Source organism: Pituophis catenifer, unplaced genomic scaffold (genome assembly GCF_029215685.1).
Source record: "Pituophis catenifer annectens isolate HBS135680 unplaced genomic scaffold, rPitCat1.0.hap2 SCAF_15, whole genome shotgun sequence".
NCBI lineage: Eukaryota > Metazoa > Chordata > Lepidosauria > Squamata > Colubridae > Pituophis > Pituophis catenifer.
The window spans coordinates 16,022,568-16,038,806 of record NW_027256895.1 but is presented as its reverse complement, the minus strand read 5'-3'; the positions used below and the strand labels follow the sequence as shown (position 1 = coordinate 16,038,806).

The following is a 16,239-nucleotide window of genomic DNA, read 5'->3' as shown; positions in this document are numbered from 1 at the left end:
GGACATGATTTACAACTAGGATGGCATGCTTTCTTATGGTATGGAAAAAATCGGCTCCATGGATACTTCCAGAGACATTGTGTAAGGAATGGTTTGTTGGTAGTATGGGAAAGAGTAAAAGAAAAACATTATATGGAAGTACCAATGTGGCTTTCAACAATAGAAGTGTTGACACACCCAAATATGATTAACATGGACAAGATTGTAAGATATAAAGACACTTTAATGGAGAAGGAAGAATTAAAACAGAAACAAGACTTAGAAAAACAAGAGATTGAGATTGACTGGTATACACAGCTGCAGATACAATCAAAATATGATAAAGACTTGAAACAATATGGTTTTCATTTGGGGGAATCAGAGTTGGATCAGATAATGACTGGAAAGGATGAAAAAATGATTAAAAGACTGTATAATTATTTGTTACAAATTAGAGATAAAAGAGACAATGATAACATGGGTGAAAAATTTTGGATTTGCAATAGAATTAGAGAAATGGCAACAACTATGGGAAAGGAATTATAAATTGGCAATGGCAACTGCATATAAAAAAATCTATATAAAATGTTTTATAGGTTGCATGTGCCACCAGAAAGATTAGCAAAGATGTTTAAGAATAAATCAGCCAAATGTTGAAAATGTTTGCATTTGCTGGGATATTAGTGGTCATGTTTAGAACCAAAAAATTATTGGTCTAGAATACAGAAATGGTTGGAAGAAATATTACATAAATCTATAGAATTAAAACCAGAGGTTTTTTTTTAATTGGGTATTCTCCCAGAGAGATATAGTAAAGAAGATGTGTATTTTGTCACTGTATTATTTTATTTACCAGCTGAGCTCATCATTCTGGACTATCAGACTTTCCGTACCTTGCCAAGAATTGTTATCAAAAGCTACTATGCATGTCCATCCACCCACATTCCTTCACACACTTTTTCCTTTGTTCTCATGCCATGGGGGCATCGGCTGCTGGAAAGAAGCTGGCCCGAACTATTTCAAAATGTAACAATTATCTTTCTTAGTTAGTGAGGTGTTTTATTTTCTTTATAACAAATAGTTTTATTAGAAAATATTTCTTCAGGTTTTATTTTCGAATATTGCAACTTGGAGAAAGCCACGATCCATCCTCTAATCAGGGTGATTGTCCCAGAGCCAAAGATGGGATTAATCAATGCCCTGACATCTGGTAGCAGAGGATGGTTGATTTATGGCTTTTTTCCTTGTTTGTTATTTCTGATAAGAGCGCATAGGCAATTAGTTTTTAGCTACTGAGGTATGTTAATTATTTTTGCTAAAATGCCGAAACAGAAGAAAAAGAAACAAATGAAGCCCAGAGCTTTATCCTCTTTGGAAGAAGAGCAGGAGATGGAAATGCCCTCAAGATTCCAGCCTCTTGCTACAGCTACACAATTGGAACAAGAAGGTGCCATGGGTGAAGAAGATCTGAAAATGCTTTCGGAAACACATCAAGGGACAGATAACAGAACAGCTGCTTTTGAAAATAATGAATTGTGACTGAGGTCGGTAACCTTTTCCTCTCAATTTGCATGCTATGAATCTATCCTCCCAGAGCCCACAGATTATGATGTGCTTGGTGCTAGGCCAAGAAAGTTTCCACAAACGGCAAAGTTTTCTCACCCTCACGCAGAGAGAGAAGTAATTTACTATACTCCTCAAAACTCTGAGCTCACCCGGCATGAGATGGCCATCAAATCCTACCGTGAGCATGTAAAATATTATGAAAATGAACTGTTTCGATTTAAGAGAGATTTGTTTATGCTGGAACAAGAAAAGGCAGAGCCCCGTGACTTAAGTTTTTCAAAAAGCACCATCTTGTTTTCTTCCTCAGAGCCAAAGACACACCCCTGGTGGATTCTGTGTCAGGCCAATTAAGACAGAGAGCACTGCATACGTCACATGAAAATCTCCATGATCAAGTTACATATAAACCTGCCACGCAGTCATTTCTTGTAACTGGGCTGCCCGAAGCTAAAGGTGCAGCACCATCTGCTGGCAAAAGTAATTTACTACAGGAAACTCAAACAGAACAAAGCGTAGATGAACACTTTAAATTACTACAGCAGACCCTGGCAAACCTGTCTCTAACTCACTCAGAGATTCAAGCTGAAATGCCACAAGTGTCTCCACGGGCCCAAAGTCTAACACCCCCTGGTGTTTTTTTAGATGGAATACAACCACGCTTAATGCAGCAAAGGCAAATGACTGCATCTCCAGCAGGTCATGCCAATATTGCAGATCAAGCACAAATGGCAACTGGAATACAGCAGATTCCAGTGCAACAGCGACAGCAGCTACAAATGCCTGCATATATGCCACAGCCACAAGTGCAAATAGGGCCAGCTCCTGGTCCACCTCCAATGGCACAACCAAGACCATTTTTAGGTCCACAACAGGCACAGCAAATACCACAGGCATTTCTGCTAGCACAGCCAGCATACCAAATGCAGGCTCCTTACCAGGCATTTTCTGTCTCTCCACTAACTGGTGAGTCAAAACTAAAAATGTCAGGACATAATTATAAAGCCTGGGTCAGTGAGATTACACTATTGCTTCTTAGAGAAGGCACTCACTGTATGGTTTTTAACCCTCCTGCACAACCTTGGACTTTTGCAATAAGAGATTTAGAGATAAGAGCTCGCACAACATTATTGATGTCCATGGATACTGAACTGCAAGTCACTTTTCCACCAAATACAACAGCCCGACAAATTTGGGCTGAATTGGAAAATTGCTACAGGCCTGTCTCAATTGAATCTTCATATTTACTCATGTCTGAACTCCATGGTTCGAGATTGAAACCCGGTGAACAAATTGGAGGGCATTTGACCAAACTGAAAGGAATCAGAACAGAATTGAGAGAAAGAGGCCATAACATTGAAGATATTCAAATGATCAGCATCATTATTAACTCTTTGAATGATGAATGGAAAGATGCTGTTACAAAAATTAACCAAGTCCCAATTGCTCAACGCACAGTGGACAATGTCTGTAGACTTTTAATTGAAGAAGAGGCATTCATGTTGGCCACGCCACATTTGAGAGGATCACCCACATCAAGAGCTCCAGCTAGAAGCCCCTTCCGAGGAAGGACCTATGCTCCAAGGATGCCAAGATGCAACACCTGCAATCGTGTGGGACATGCCACCCGGGATTGTCCCCAACGGGTTCCAGCTCCCGTCACGTACCAGCCCAGAGGAACAGACTCCAGAGGCAGAGGCAGAGGCAGAGGTGGAAGAAAGTTCGTCGTGGTCCCCGGCGTGATCCACAAACTCCACTCGCCACATTGGCTTTAACCAATGATCCACAACTTCAACCAGAGTATGACAGACGACTCCTGTGGACTTTGGACAGTGGTGCAGCATTGCATGTTACCTACAGAAAGGAACTTTTCACAGAAATGCACAAGCCTGAACCTGAACTACGTGAACTTTATTCTTTTTCAAATCATCTTTGTTAGGTCAAAGGAAAAGGAACTGTTTATGTTGAAGAGCTCGATACATTCATTCCTGATGTTTATTACATACCAACAGCAACCAGTAATTTGCTTAGTCAGAGTCACTTGTCTAGAATGTTAAAATTCCAGGTTCACCACCTTGAAAATGCAAGTTACATAGTTAAAGATGGAGATATTGTTGCTGGAACCATATTAATTGGTGATGTTTATTACTTAAAGCCAAAGCCTAAAACACAAACACAGGCAAGTATACAAACTCCAAAAAGGGAGAGCACAGGCCCAGAGAGAGATGCTCCAGAGAGAGATCCTGTTGCTATTCCTAAGGGTCCTAAAGCCAACAAAAATAGAGTTGGTAAACAGGTTGCTCAGAGCAAGCCTGAGGTTCCGCATAAAACTGTTAATGTTGAGAATTCACTAACTGGTAAACCTTTGCATTCCAGGTGTATCCATAAATGGCATAGAAGATTGGGGCATGCCAGTTTCCGTATTCTTAGGAAGATGCCGGAGTTCGTAAAAGGTTTGGATCTAAAGGGGTGTAAGGTGTTTTTGGATTGTGCTGTATGCAAGAAGGCCAAATCCAAAGCAGCAGCCATTCCCAAACACACTACACTCCTGTCAACACGCATTTTTGATTTGGTTCACACTGACATAGTTGGTCCTTTTCCTCCATCATTTGGTGGTAGAAAATATTTTCTAACAATTGTTGATAATTACTCTAGATATGGATATGTATATCCTATGAAAGAAAAATTAGAGACCTTTCAGATCTTTAAAGACTTTGCAGCCCTTGTTTCTACCCAACACCAAGTTCGCATCGCCAGAATCCAGAGTGATCGTGGTGCTGAATTCATGTCTCAGCGTTTCCAGGACTGGATGCGTAAGAATGGAATTATTCATCAGACTTCGGCCCGTTACACACCGGCTCCCAATGGAGTCGTAGAATGAAGACAAGGGGTACTGCAAACCATGATGCGTTGTCTCCTAGAAGACGCCAACCTTGATATGATATATTGGGGTGAAGCTATAAAATATGGAAATTACATTGTCAACCGTACTTGGAGCAGTGTAACAAATCAGACTCCTTTCTTCATGTTGTATGGCTACAAGCCCGATCTTAAAAACATCCATATTTTTGGTTCATACGCTATGGTGAACATTCCCTTAGCTCAAAGAAGGAAAGGAAGTCCAGCAGCAAAGAGACTGAGATTTATGGGTATTGATGTTAATTCAAAATGGAGCAAATTTATTGACTCTAAATATGTAATTGTGATTTCCCAATCTGCTAATTTTGAGGAAGATATTGACTGGTCCAGGATTCATTCCAATGATCCTAGAGTTTATTTTCCTAGAGATGATACTGCTGATGCCACGCAGATTGATGACCAAGATTCCACCACTGATTCTTCTCAACCTGATGTTCCGTCTTCGCAAGCCACAGATGCTGATGCTAGCGATGAAAGTGAGGATGAGGATGAAGCAGAAGAAGACTGGACAGTTGTTCCGAGACGTTCCAAGAGGGCCACAAAAGGAATCCCTCCACAACGATATTCTTGGCAACTGACAAAAGCACCCTTGCCTTTGATTTGCAATGTTACACTTCCACCTGATAATTTCACACAAATCAAACATCTTCCTGATTCAGAGCAAGACAAATGGTATGATGCAATGCAGGTTGAAATGGACAGTCTAAAGAAATTTATTTTTATTTATTTATTTATTTATTTATTTTCAATTTATATACCGCCCTTCTCCCTGAGGACTCAGGGCGGTGCACAGCCAGAATTAAAAACATGAAACACAAATATTAAAAACAATTAAAATCTATATAAATTTGGCCCAAAATTTAAAAAACCACAAACCAATTAAACATTTAAAAATTTTAAAAAATTTCTTCCTAAGCCAGCCTGGCTTGCTGGAAAAAGTGAGTTTTAAGGGCACGGCGGAAGGCACTAAGGTCTTGGATTCTCCTTATCTCTGGGGGCAGCTGATTCCAGAGGGTAGGAGCGCCCACAGAGAAGGCTCTCCCCCTGGGGGTCACCAGCCTACATTGTTTGGCTGATGGCACCCTGAGGAGGCCTTCTCTGTGGGAGCGCACGGGTCGCTGGGAGGTCGTCGGTAGCAGCAGGTGGTCTCGAAGATAGCTAGGCTCTATGCCATGGAACGCTTTAAAGGTGATAACCAACACCTTGAAGTGCACCCGGAAGACCACCGGGAGCCAGTGCAGCTCGCGCAGGAGCAGTGTTACATGGGAGCGCCATGCTGCTCCCATCACTACCCGCGCTGCTGCGTTCTGGACCAGCTGGAGCCTCTGGGTGCCCCTCAAGGGGAGCCCCATGTAGAGAGCATTGCAGTATTCAAGGCGAGAGGTGATGAGGGCGTGAGTGACTGTGCACAGGGAATCCCGATCAAGAAAGGGCCGCAACTGGCGAATCAGGCGAACCTGATAAAAGGTCCCCCTGGTTACAGCCGTCAGATGTTCCTCCAAGGACAGCTGCATATCCAGGAGGACTCCCAGATTGCGAGCCCTTTCTTTGGGGGCCAAAGACTTGCCCCCAATAGTCAGTGATGGAGTCAACTGACTATATCGGGATGCCGGGAGCCACAGCCACTCAGTCTTGGAAGGGTTGAGCTTGAGCCTGTTCCTCCCCATCCAGATCTGCACAGCCTCCAGGCACTGAGACATCACTTCAAGGGCATCGTTGGGTTGGCCTGGGGTGGAGATGTACAGCTGGGTGTCATCAGCGTACTGATGGTATCTCACCCCGAAGCCACGGATGATCTCGCCCAGCGGCTTCACATAAATGTTGAACAGAAGGGGCAAGAGGACCAATCCCTGCGGCACTCCACAGACGAGAGGCCTCGAGGTCGACCTCTGCCCCCCTGCCAACACAAACTGCGACCGATCGGAGAGAAAGGAGGAGAACCACCACAATACGGTGCCTCCCACCACCAGCTCTTCCAGCCGGTGCAGCATGATACCATGGTCGATGGTATCAAAAGCCGCTGAGAGGTCTAACAGAACCAGAACAGAGGAGCAACCCCTGTCCCGAGCCCTCCAGAGATCATCAACCAACGCGACCAATGCTGTTTCCGTGCTGTGCCCAGACCTGAAACCCAACTGGAACGGATCTAGATAAGATGTTTCCTCCAGGAATTGTGGAAACTGTCGCGCGACCACACTCTCAACAACCTTCGCCATAAAGTGAAGGTTGGAGACAGGACGATAGTTGGCCAATATTGCCGGATCCAGGGACGGCTTCTTGAGGAGAGGCCTCACCACCACCTCTTTCAAGGCAGCGGGGAAGTAACCCTCACTCAACGAAGCATTGATAACACCCTGGAGCCAGCCTCGTGTAACCTCCCGGGAAGCCAGTACCAACCAGGAGGGACACGGGTCCAGTAAACATGTGGCCGTACTAAGTCTCCCCAAAATCCTGTCCACATCATCGGGAGTCACAGCATCAAACTCCTCCCAGATAACATTCTCAAGACTATTCCTCGTCACCCTGCCCTGATCTACCCAGTCAGAGTCCAAATCCCCCCGGATCTGAGCGATTTTGTCATACAGGTATTGTCCGAAATCCTCCGCCCTGCCTTCCAGGGGATCCTCCTGCACTCCCGGATGGAGCAGGGAGCGGGTCACCCTAAACAGGGCAGCCAGACGATTCCCTGATGATGCAATAGAGGCGGAAAAGTAATTAAACTTTGCTGTCTTTATTGCCACTAGGTAGGCCTTAATATGCGACCTTACCAGTGTTCGATCAGATTCAGCGAGACTGGCCCTCCAACCACTCTCCAGGCGTCTTTTCCAGCGCTTCATTTCGCTCAGCTCCTCAGTAAACCAAGGAGCTGCGCGGGATCGGCACCGGGTCAGAGGCCGCAAAGGCACGACTCAGTCCAAGGCCCCACCAGCCGCCCGATCCCAGGCGGCTACCAGGTCCTCAGCCGAGTCATGTGCTAGATCCTCAGGAAATGGCCCAAGCTCCATCTGGAACCTATCAGGATCCATCAGGCGCCTGGGGCGGACCCATCTTATTGGCTCCGCCTCCCTGGGGTGTACACTAAACATTTGAAGTTATTGTTAGAACCAACATATACTGATTATGCAGAATTAAGTTGTTATGCAGATTCTGATTGGGCAAGTGATAAGAAATCACGTAAAAGTACTTCAGGTTATATGATATTCTTAAATGGGTGTCCTGTTTATTGGCAAGTACATAAACAGAATTTTGTTTCTTGTTCATCTACTGAAGCTGAATATGCTTGTGTTTCAGATGCATGTAATTCTCTAACTTGGTTTGATATTTTAGTCACAGATATCTGGACACACCCGATCCGACCGATCACCGTGATGGAAGACAATGAATGAAGGATGTTGAGAGTGTGGTTGCGTAACAGCTTCCCCAGTACCTGGATGAAACGACGTATTTGGATCCGTTCCAGTCGGGTTTCAGGCCTGGGTACAGCATGAAAACGGCATTGGTCGCGTTGGTTGATGATCTCTGGAGGGCTCGGGACAGGGGTTGCTTCTCTATCCTGGTCCTGTTAGATCCCTCAGCGGCTTTTGATACCATCAAACATGGTATCATGCTGCACCGGTTGGAAGAGTTGGGGGTGAGAGGCACCGTACTACGGTGGTTCTCCTCCATTCTCTCTGACTGGTCACAGTCTGTGTTGGCAGGGGGGCAGAGGTCGACCCCAAGGCCCCTCATATGTGGGGTGCCACAAGGGTCGGGCGGAACCGGGCGGAACCCACCACTGTTCATAGCAGTGCAGCACTGTCTATTGACATATGATAAACATGTTTCTTCCTGATATTTCTCAAAGTATCATTGCAAAGAATGGTAGTGATTAGTAATTAAGGATAGTTATTGTCCCTTCTTCTCCAAATCTTAAGGGAATTCCAGCAAACACTGTAAAAATGATGAGCTTGGATTAAGACATTGCATTATATTAATATCTCCTTAGAAATACAGACATGAATGTGTGTGTTTGGGGGGGGGGAGAGGATTTGTGTTTCATCTGTGATATTTCACTAGAAGATCTCCAAAGTCCCTTCCAGTTCTGCTATTCTGTTAACTTTAGATAAAGTTCATTACCTTAACTTTAGATACAGTTAATGAGTTAGTTGAATGGTAACATGGGAGTTACTGTTTCATGTCTACAATGAGTACATATTACAATGAATTTGTTATATTCAGAACATTAGTTTTACTTTTTTCCCCAACTATGATGAGCATTTCTCCTCCCTACACTTGTAAACTTAGTAGTCCTCTTCCAATTGTTCATAAATATTACCAATCTGGAGATTTAATCATTGCTGCTATTATTTCTCAGGTTTTCTTTCTTACAAACGAGATCACTTTTCAAAGCCTTCCTTCTTATGATGTCCTAGATCAGTACCTGTAAGTATCCGACTACTCTCCTCCTCCTCATACCATAAACTTCTCTTCCCCCACATTGCCACCTAAAAGATGCATTTTCTTTCATGTTTAGGCTTAAAGGTATTGGTTGCTAGTCACTTGTTATAACCTGTTCCAGTGACCGTATGTAGTCCTTTTTTTTATTGTAGACCCACCCTAATACTGATGTTGAAATTGAGATGAATATTATTAGTTTTAATCATAAAGTATATGAATTTCATTCCCTTCAGGAAACTTCCTTCATTCAACGAAGTCCCTTGATGAAAGTAAAAAGTTTGACTAATCTAAATATTGCAGGAACTCTCTTGTTAATCTTGAGCTTTTTTGCCTCTCATTTCATCCAGATATAAAATAGAAACCCTCTAGGGCATATATTAAGCTATTATACATCTAGGGTGTGAAAAGAGCAGTGGCTTTATTCTCTCAGAAAATATGGATAAGATAGAGATAATGCTGAAATCAGATAGAGACATAGGAAACTGATGGCAGAAATGTTTTGTCTGGTGTCATATGTCATATTTCCTTCTGCCCTCTAGGATGAATATATTCGTTTCCTCTGATATTTCCTGATATATTTTCTCTCTGCTCTTGTAGCCTTTTTGTTGCCCATCTCTGGACTCTCTCAACCTTATCGATACATTTTTTTTAAAGTGAGGTCTCCAAAACTGAACACAATATTTCAAATATGGTCTGATTAACTGTTACCTTAGCTGAACGTTAAGTTGCACAAGTAGGTCAGTGTTTCCTAGTTGATACAATCTAGGGCTATTTGTTAGTGACCAAATTACAGGTGTCCAGAAGAAACAATAAGCACTAATTTATATATATATATATATATATATATATATATATATATATATATATATATATATATATATATATATATATATATATAAAATTTGATTTATATGCCGCCCTGAGTCTCCGGAGACTCAGGGCGGCTTACAATGCGTTAAGCAATAGCCTTCATTCTTTTGTATATTTTATACAAAGTCAGCTTATTGCCCCCACAAACTGGGTCCTCATTTCACCTACCTTAGAAAGGATGGAAGGCTGAGTCAACCTTGAGCCTTGGAGAGATTCGAACCAGCAGAAATTGCAGGCAGCTGTGTTTAATGACAGGGTGCACTAAACCCCTATACTATCAAGGCTCTTGATATTATATCTATTATATCTATTATATTATATTTATGTATAATTTATATGTATACATTACAACAGCTGTCCAATTCTGAAATAGAAAAATATTGACAGATTCTAACTCTCTCTGTAGGTTCATCACTCATAATTACCAGCACACTTTGGCTCTGGCATTTGCTGTAAAGGAGATCAATGAACATTCTGGGATTTTACCCAATGTTAGCCTTGGTTTCCATATCACTACTCACTATACTGTGACAATTACAACTTATCATTTAGCAATGGAGTTTCTATCTACAAAGGATAAATTTATACCCAACTTCAAATGCAATGACCAGACCAACACAGTAGCTGTCATTGGAGGACCACATATTAAAACCTGTCTCAGCATGGCAATCCCTCTATGCAACTACAAAGTTCCCCAGGTGAGACAAAAAATGGATCAATATGAGTTGCTCACCAGCTATTTATTATATTCAAAAGGTGGGTCACCGAAATGAAAATTTGAGCAAAACCATGAATAAGAACATCTTGAAAGAACTGTCCCTTTTTGCTTGATGATCAGATGGCAGATGTCTTCTAAGACTAATTTTCAGCACCCTATTTTTGTATCCCACTCAAACCCAGAGACTGGATTAAATAAATACACATGCATTGGTTTTTATTATCATTTTTATTTTGGAAGCTATCCTTCATTCCTATGTTCTTCTGACTTTCTCCATTTAGATCTCATATGGATCAGCTCCATTGATTAATACTGAAACAGCAATGTTTGTCAAATGGATGTTCCCAGATGAAACTTATCAATTGAAAGGAATATTGCACTTATTGTTGCATTTTGGATGGACCTGGGTTGGGTTAGTTTCTCTGTTTGAGGAAGATAGAGACAGATTCATTCAGAAGAGACTTTCCATGTTTTCAGAGAGAGGAATCTGCTTTGACTTTATAGAATGTCTTCCCCAGATGAGGTATGGTAATGCAGCTGCTGAGTGGATAGAAAACGCAGGTAAAATATTCAAAGTGATCATGGAGAGTACAGTCATTGCAGTTATCTTAAGTGCTGAAAATGCAGGCTTGTTGCCTTTGAGACTCATGATCTATTTTTTCAATTATGATAATATTCCAAAGGAGAGAACGGCCAAAATTTGGATCATGTCAGCCCAGATGCAATTCACATCCATTCTAATGCAAAGACAGTTGCCCATTGATTTTCTCCATGGTGCACTTTCTTTTGCAATTCACTCAAAGCAGCTGACCGGATTCCAACAATTTATACACAATAAAGACCCAAACTTAGAAAAAGATGATGGGTTTATTAGGGATTTCTGGAAAGATGCATTTAAATGCTCCTTCTCCAGTGATATTAGAGATGAGAATGCTGAAAGGATCTGCACTGGAGAAGAGAATCTGGAGACTCTTCCTAATTCTGTCTTTGAGACCACCATGAATGCACATAGTTACAGTGTCTACAATGCAATCTATGCTGTGGCACATGCTCTGAAGGCCATGCGCTCTTCCAAACTCAAAGGGGGTCAAAAAATGGATGAGAGGAGATGGAAGCTCTTCCTCCAATCACCTTGGCAAGTAATGTTGTGTAATTAAAAATTTGGGGAAAATTAAGAATAAGAATAGGTTTTGGGTTTTTGTTTTGTTTTCTTTTGTTTTAACTATTATAAAGCTTTACAGATAGTTTTGAAAACTATATGGAAATATTGGAAACTTTCAGATCAACGAAAATAAAAAATAAATATAATTCTAATCCTTAAACGTAGAGACCGTTAGAAATATGTAACATACCAACTTTCTTTTATGTCTAAAATGGTATGTGCAAGATCTTATTCAGTCCATTATATTTGACAATTTTTAATGTAGAAACTTGAAAACTACTCTGCTACTGAATAGCATTATTATTCCTCACCAGCTGAATTTTGGAGTTACTAAGATTCAAAGATCCCAAAGGTGCTTCTTCAAAAGGCAAAGGAACTTTCTTTATCTTTCTTGAAAGTGTTTTGCTTCTATTCAGAACTGAAGAAGCTTCTTGGATGAGAAGGAAAACATCTTCAAGGGAAAACAAAGAAAGTCCAGTTGCCTTTTGAAAAAAAACACCTTAGGGACAACCAATGCTTGGATGACCGAGAATCTCCTTAGATATTAAGATTCTAAGGGAATTATAATAATAAAATAATAAGAAATCTTGTGAAAATAGGAATAGTATTACTCCAAGTGAATGGATAAATGATAGAATCAAAGAAGGAGTAAAAGGTGTAGAAATCAATTAGAATTAAGGAAGGAGTAAAAGGTACAGAAATTAATTAGAAATTAATTAGAAATGTATAGTATAAATGACACCAGATATTTTTTCATGTATATATGTATAAACACTGCGAATCCAATGTCAAACAGAATTGTTATTATATTTTATTTGTGTAAAAAAAAAAAAACAATAAAGTGTAAAAAAGTGTAAAAAAAGTGTAAAAAAAAAAGGAATAGTATTACTCCAAGTGAATAGCAAATTTGTCAATGAATCGCACGAAGAAAATCTCAAGTTTATTTAGGCCAAATTGAAAGAATCAAATTGAAATTTTCACATCTCCTTCAAAGATTCCTGATAAATTTCCTGGGGTTGTTTCCCCCCTCTTTTTTTCTTCTTCCTTTAGCTCCACCGTTTCTTGCAACAGGTCTCCTTTAACAACAGTGCTGGAGAACAGGTTTCTTTTGGCCCCAATGGGGAATTAGAAACTGGATTTGATATTTTCAATTGGGTCACATTTCCAAACAAGTCCTTTCTGAAAGTCCAAATTGGAAAAATCGACCCCCTGGCTCTCCCAGAAAATCTACTCACCATTTCTGCCCAGGACGCTGTTTGGCCTCTCATGTTTAACCAGGTATCTCTCATTTTTCCCTTTTCATGGCCTAATAATCTTGCTGTGTTAAACTATCCATTTTAGAGTACTCCTTTTTCAATCAAGCCTGTTCAAGGACCACGTTATAGATGTTTGATTTGATTTGACACCAACAAGAAATGGAACCTTAAGGAGAGCATACTCAGAGGGATCTCAAGTTAAAGGTTTTCCCACACCAGCATCTGGTACATTGCCCAAAACTAATCCTTAGAATTTTCATATGCATAATTGATGAAAAGAACAATCCACCAAAAATAATTTCTTTCTGAGAATTCTGATTTTATTTACGAGCAGGCATTACCTCTTTCCATCTGTAACGAAGAGTGTCCCCTTGGCCATAGCAAGATAAAAGTGGAAGGGAAATTATCCTGTTGCTATGATTGCAAAATATGTCCAGAAGGGAAGATAGCTGACCAATTAGGTAAGGAAAGGATTATATTAAATGTATCAATGATATAATAGATATAAATGGAGATTTATTTTTAATAAATGAATATTTTTAATAAATATTATGGTGATTGAAAATCTTGAGTTTCACATCATATTAATGAGAATCAATGAAACAATTAAATTAATTTTATACTTCATCATTTTGCATTGGTAATTTTTTCCATGGTTTTTAATTGTTTTTACTTCCTATTCTATCCAAATGATTGATTGATTGATTGATTGATTGATTCTGCAATGTATATTATTGCCTATCACATATAATATAACCTATGTGGCTTACAACAATATTTAGAAACAAGAATAATAATTTAAACAAAAGAACCTTGCCACCGGGTACCAGAAATTCAGGCTCCTGAGTCAATCCCCATTCTACCATAATACTTTAAGTGAATAACAAGGGTTTCCAAGCTTGCTACAAGGATAATAGGGTAGGAAACCCAAATAATTCAGATGGAAGAGTATTGGAAAAGGCTGAATGCTATAGACCAGACTGAACTCTAAAGTCCCTGACAGCAATATTTCAGACAAGATCTGGAGCATGCCTAACTACCAGAGTTACTGAGAAAGACAGATACCATTGAAGAAAGGTGATCTCACCTATCATTTCATCCAGTGACATCCAGGCATTTAATGGTGATAATCAGAAAATTGAATTGCAAAGAGTAAGCAATTTGGAGCCAGTATAGCTCATGCAGAAATAACAAAACTAGGTGAGATAATTGCAGGTCCATCACATTGCAGATCAATTATGGATTTTGAAATGGTCTTTGAGGGCAGCACCATATAAAAGGCACTTCAGTTATCAAATTGGGATCTCATTATGTCTATAGAATACTGTAAAATTGTAACATACTGAAAATGAAATGAAGATGCTTCAAAACAATAATGCTTTTATGAATGGTTTCTTTTTCAGACTTAGATGACTGTTTCCCATGTCCATCGTTTCAATATCCAAACAAGGATAAGGATAGTTGCCTTCCAAAACGTACAATTTACTTAACTTATCAAGAACCTTTGGGGATTTCTTTGGCAGTGATTGCAGTCTCCTTTTCTGTCATCTCGGCTGTGGTGCTCGGGATATTCATTAAACATCAGGAAACACCTATTGTGAAAGCCAATAATAGGAACCTCACTTATAGCCTTCTTGCTGCTCTCCTGCTCTCTTTCCTTTGCACTTTGCTCTTCATTGGGCAACCTACTCAAGTGAAATGTCTCTTGCGACAAACTGCCTTTGGCATCCTCTTCTCTGTAGCTCTTTCTTGTATATTGGGGAAAACAATCATAGTGGTCCTTGCTTTCATGGCCACCAAGCCTGGATCCAAAATGAGAAAATGGGTGGGGAAAAGGCTGGCTATCTCTATTGTCCTATCTTGCTCTCTGACACAATTCTGCATTTGTGTGGTGTGGCTCACAATTTCTCCTCCCTTCCCAGATTCTGACATGCACTCCATGGCTGAAGAAATTGTTCTACAATGCAATGAAGGTTCAACCTCCATGTTTTATACAGTGCTTGGCTTTCTGGGGTTCTTGATTGCTGTCAGTTTCACTGTGGCCTTCCTAGCCAGGAATTTGCCTGACAGCTTTAATGAAGCCAAATTTATCACCTTCAGCATGTTGGTCTTTTGCAGTGTCTGGGTGTCGTTTGTTCCCACCTATTTGAGTACCAAGGGAAAATACATGGTGACTGTTGAGATCTTCTCCATTTTGGCTTCAGCAGCTGGATTACTGGGGTGCATATTTTGCCCCAAATGTTATATCATTGTTCTGAGACCTAATCTGAATAAGAAGGAGCAACTAATGAAAAAATGAAACTGATTTTAACACCATATCCCTTGAATGAAACCTTATTGGCTGCTTTTAGCATAATGGGATTTTTTTTGCCCAATTTGAGGTTCTGTCTTTTTCCGTCCATCACCACATCAATAGGACATACAAAGTAATAATTCTGAGAAGTTCACTTCAGAAGCTAGAATGTTCCCTTAATCTTTTTTTAATGTTAGATAATGATTCTGAGCCCAAATCAGAATAGTAGGCAATAGCTAATCAAGAACAGGATAAAATATGCATGAATACAAAAATGAATTGATTTAAATCCTGCAGCCCATGAGCCTCACAACATCCCTGTCAAAATATTCCTCATTCTCCTCAGTAAAAGAAAGGCAGGCCATAAGAAAGGGATTCAGAATATCTTTTCCTCCATTTTGCTGGGATTAAGTTGATCTTTCGAATAGTTTTGAGAGATTTTCAAGGTTTTTTGACATTTACTTCCCTAAAAATAAAGGTCATTCCACAAATGCAAGGGATTCGGATTTTTCACCCTGCCAACTTTGGAAGTGTGAGACAAAGCAATGATATGGCTGTATGTTTCATCATCTTCTTGCTTTTTTTAGAGAAACAGAAGAACTTTTCTGAACATAATGTCAGACTCCATCTCTTATCAGCCAGACAAGGTACAAGGGAAGTCAGCCAATCAAGGTCTTGAACACATACACCCCCAGCCTCAGGACATTTTGTGAAATTTGTAGAGCCAAGCTCTAGAGTACACATGGTACTCTCTCCTTAAAAAGAATGGTGTCGACAGCTTAAATGAGTTCTCTCCCTTGTTGCCAATAGCTGCACCTTGTCAGAAAATTTGCACCAACCTCAGATTCATTCTCTAGTGTGGGCGATCTATGTGCTTCTGGAACCTCAGTTTTTTTTAAACTTGATCCTTGGCCTATATTAGTGTGCACTAACTCAGTTTTTGACTAATGTCTCTCCTGGAAGATCTTTCTAACCCATACCTGGTCCATAGTTCTGTGCCCTGTTTAGCTTGAAGGGCGACATCCAGCAACTTGAATTGCAA

At 40.4% G+C, this 16,239-nt stretch overlaps 1 protein-coding gene across 1 annotated transcript; it reads left to right on the top strand.

Annotated features, from left to right (window-relative positions):
• Positions 1-1,299: 1,299 nt before the first annotated feature.
• On the top strand, positions 1,300-15,203 carry LOC139324443 (vomeronasal type-2 receptor 26-like). The gene is made up of 6 exons (XM_070954155.1): positions 1,300-1,514; positions 10,175-10,466; positions 10,768-11,625; positions 12,699-12,926; positions 13,239-13,365; positions 14,308-15,203. Exons 1-6 carry the CDS (start codon positions 1,300-1,302, stop codon positions 15,201-15,203), a joined length of 2,616 nt encoding a protein of 871 aa, XP_070810256.1.
• Positions 15,204-16,239: the final 1,036 nt, after the last annotated feature.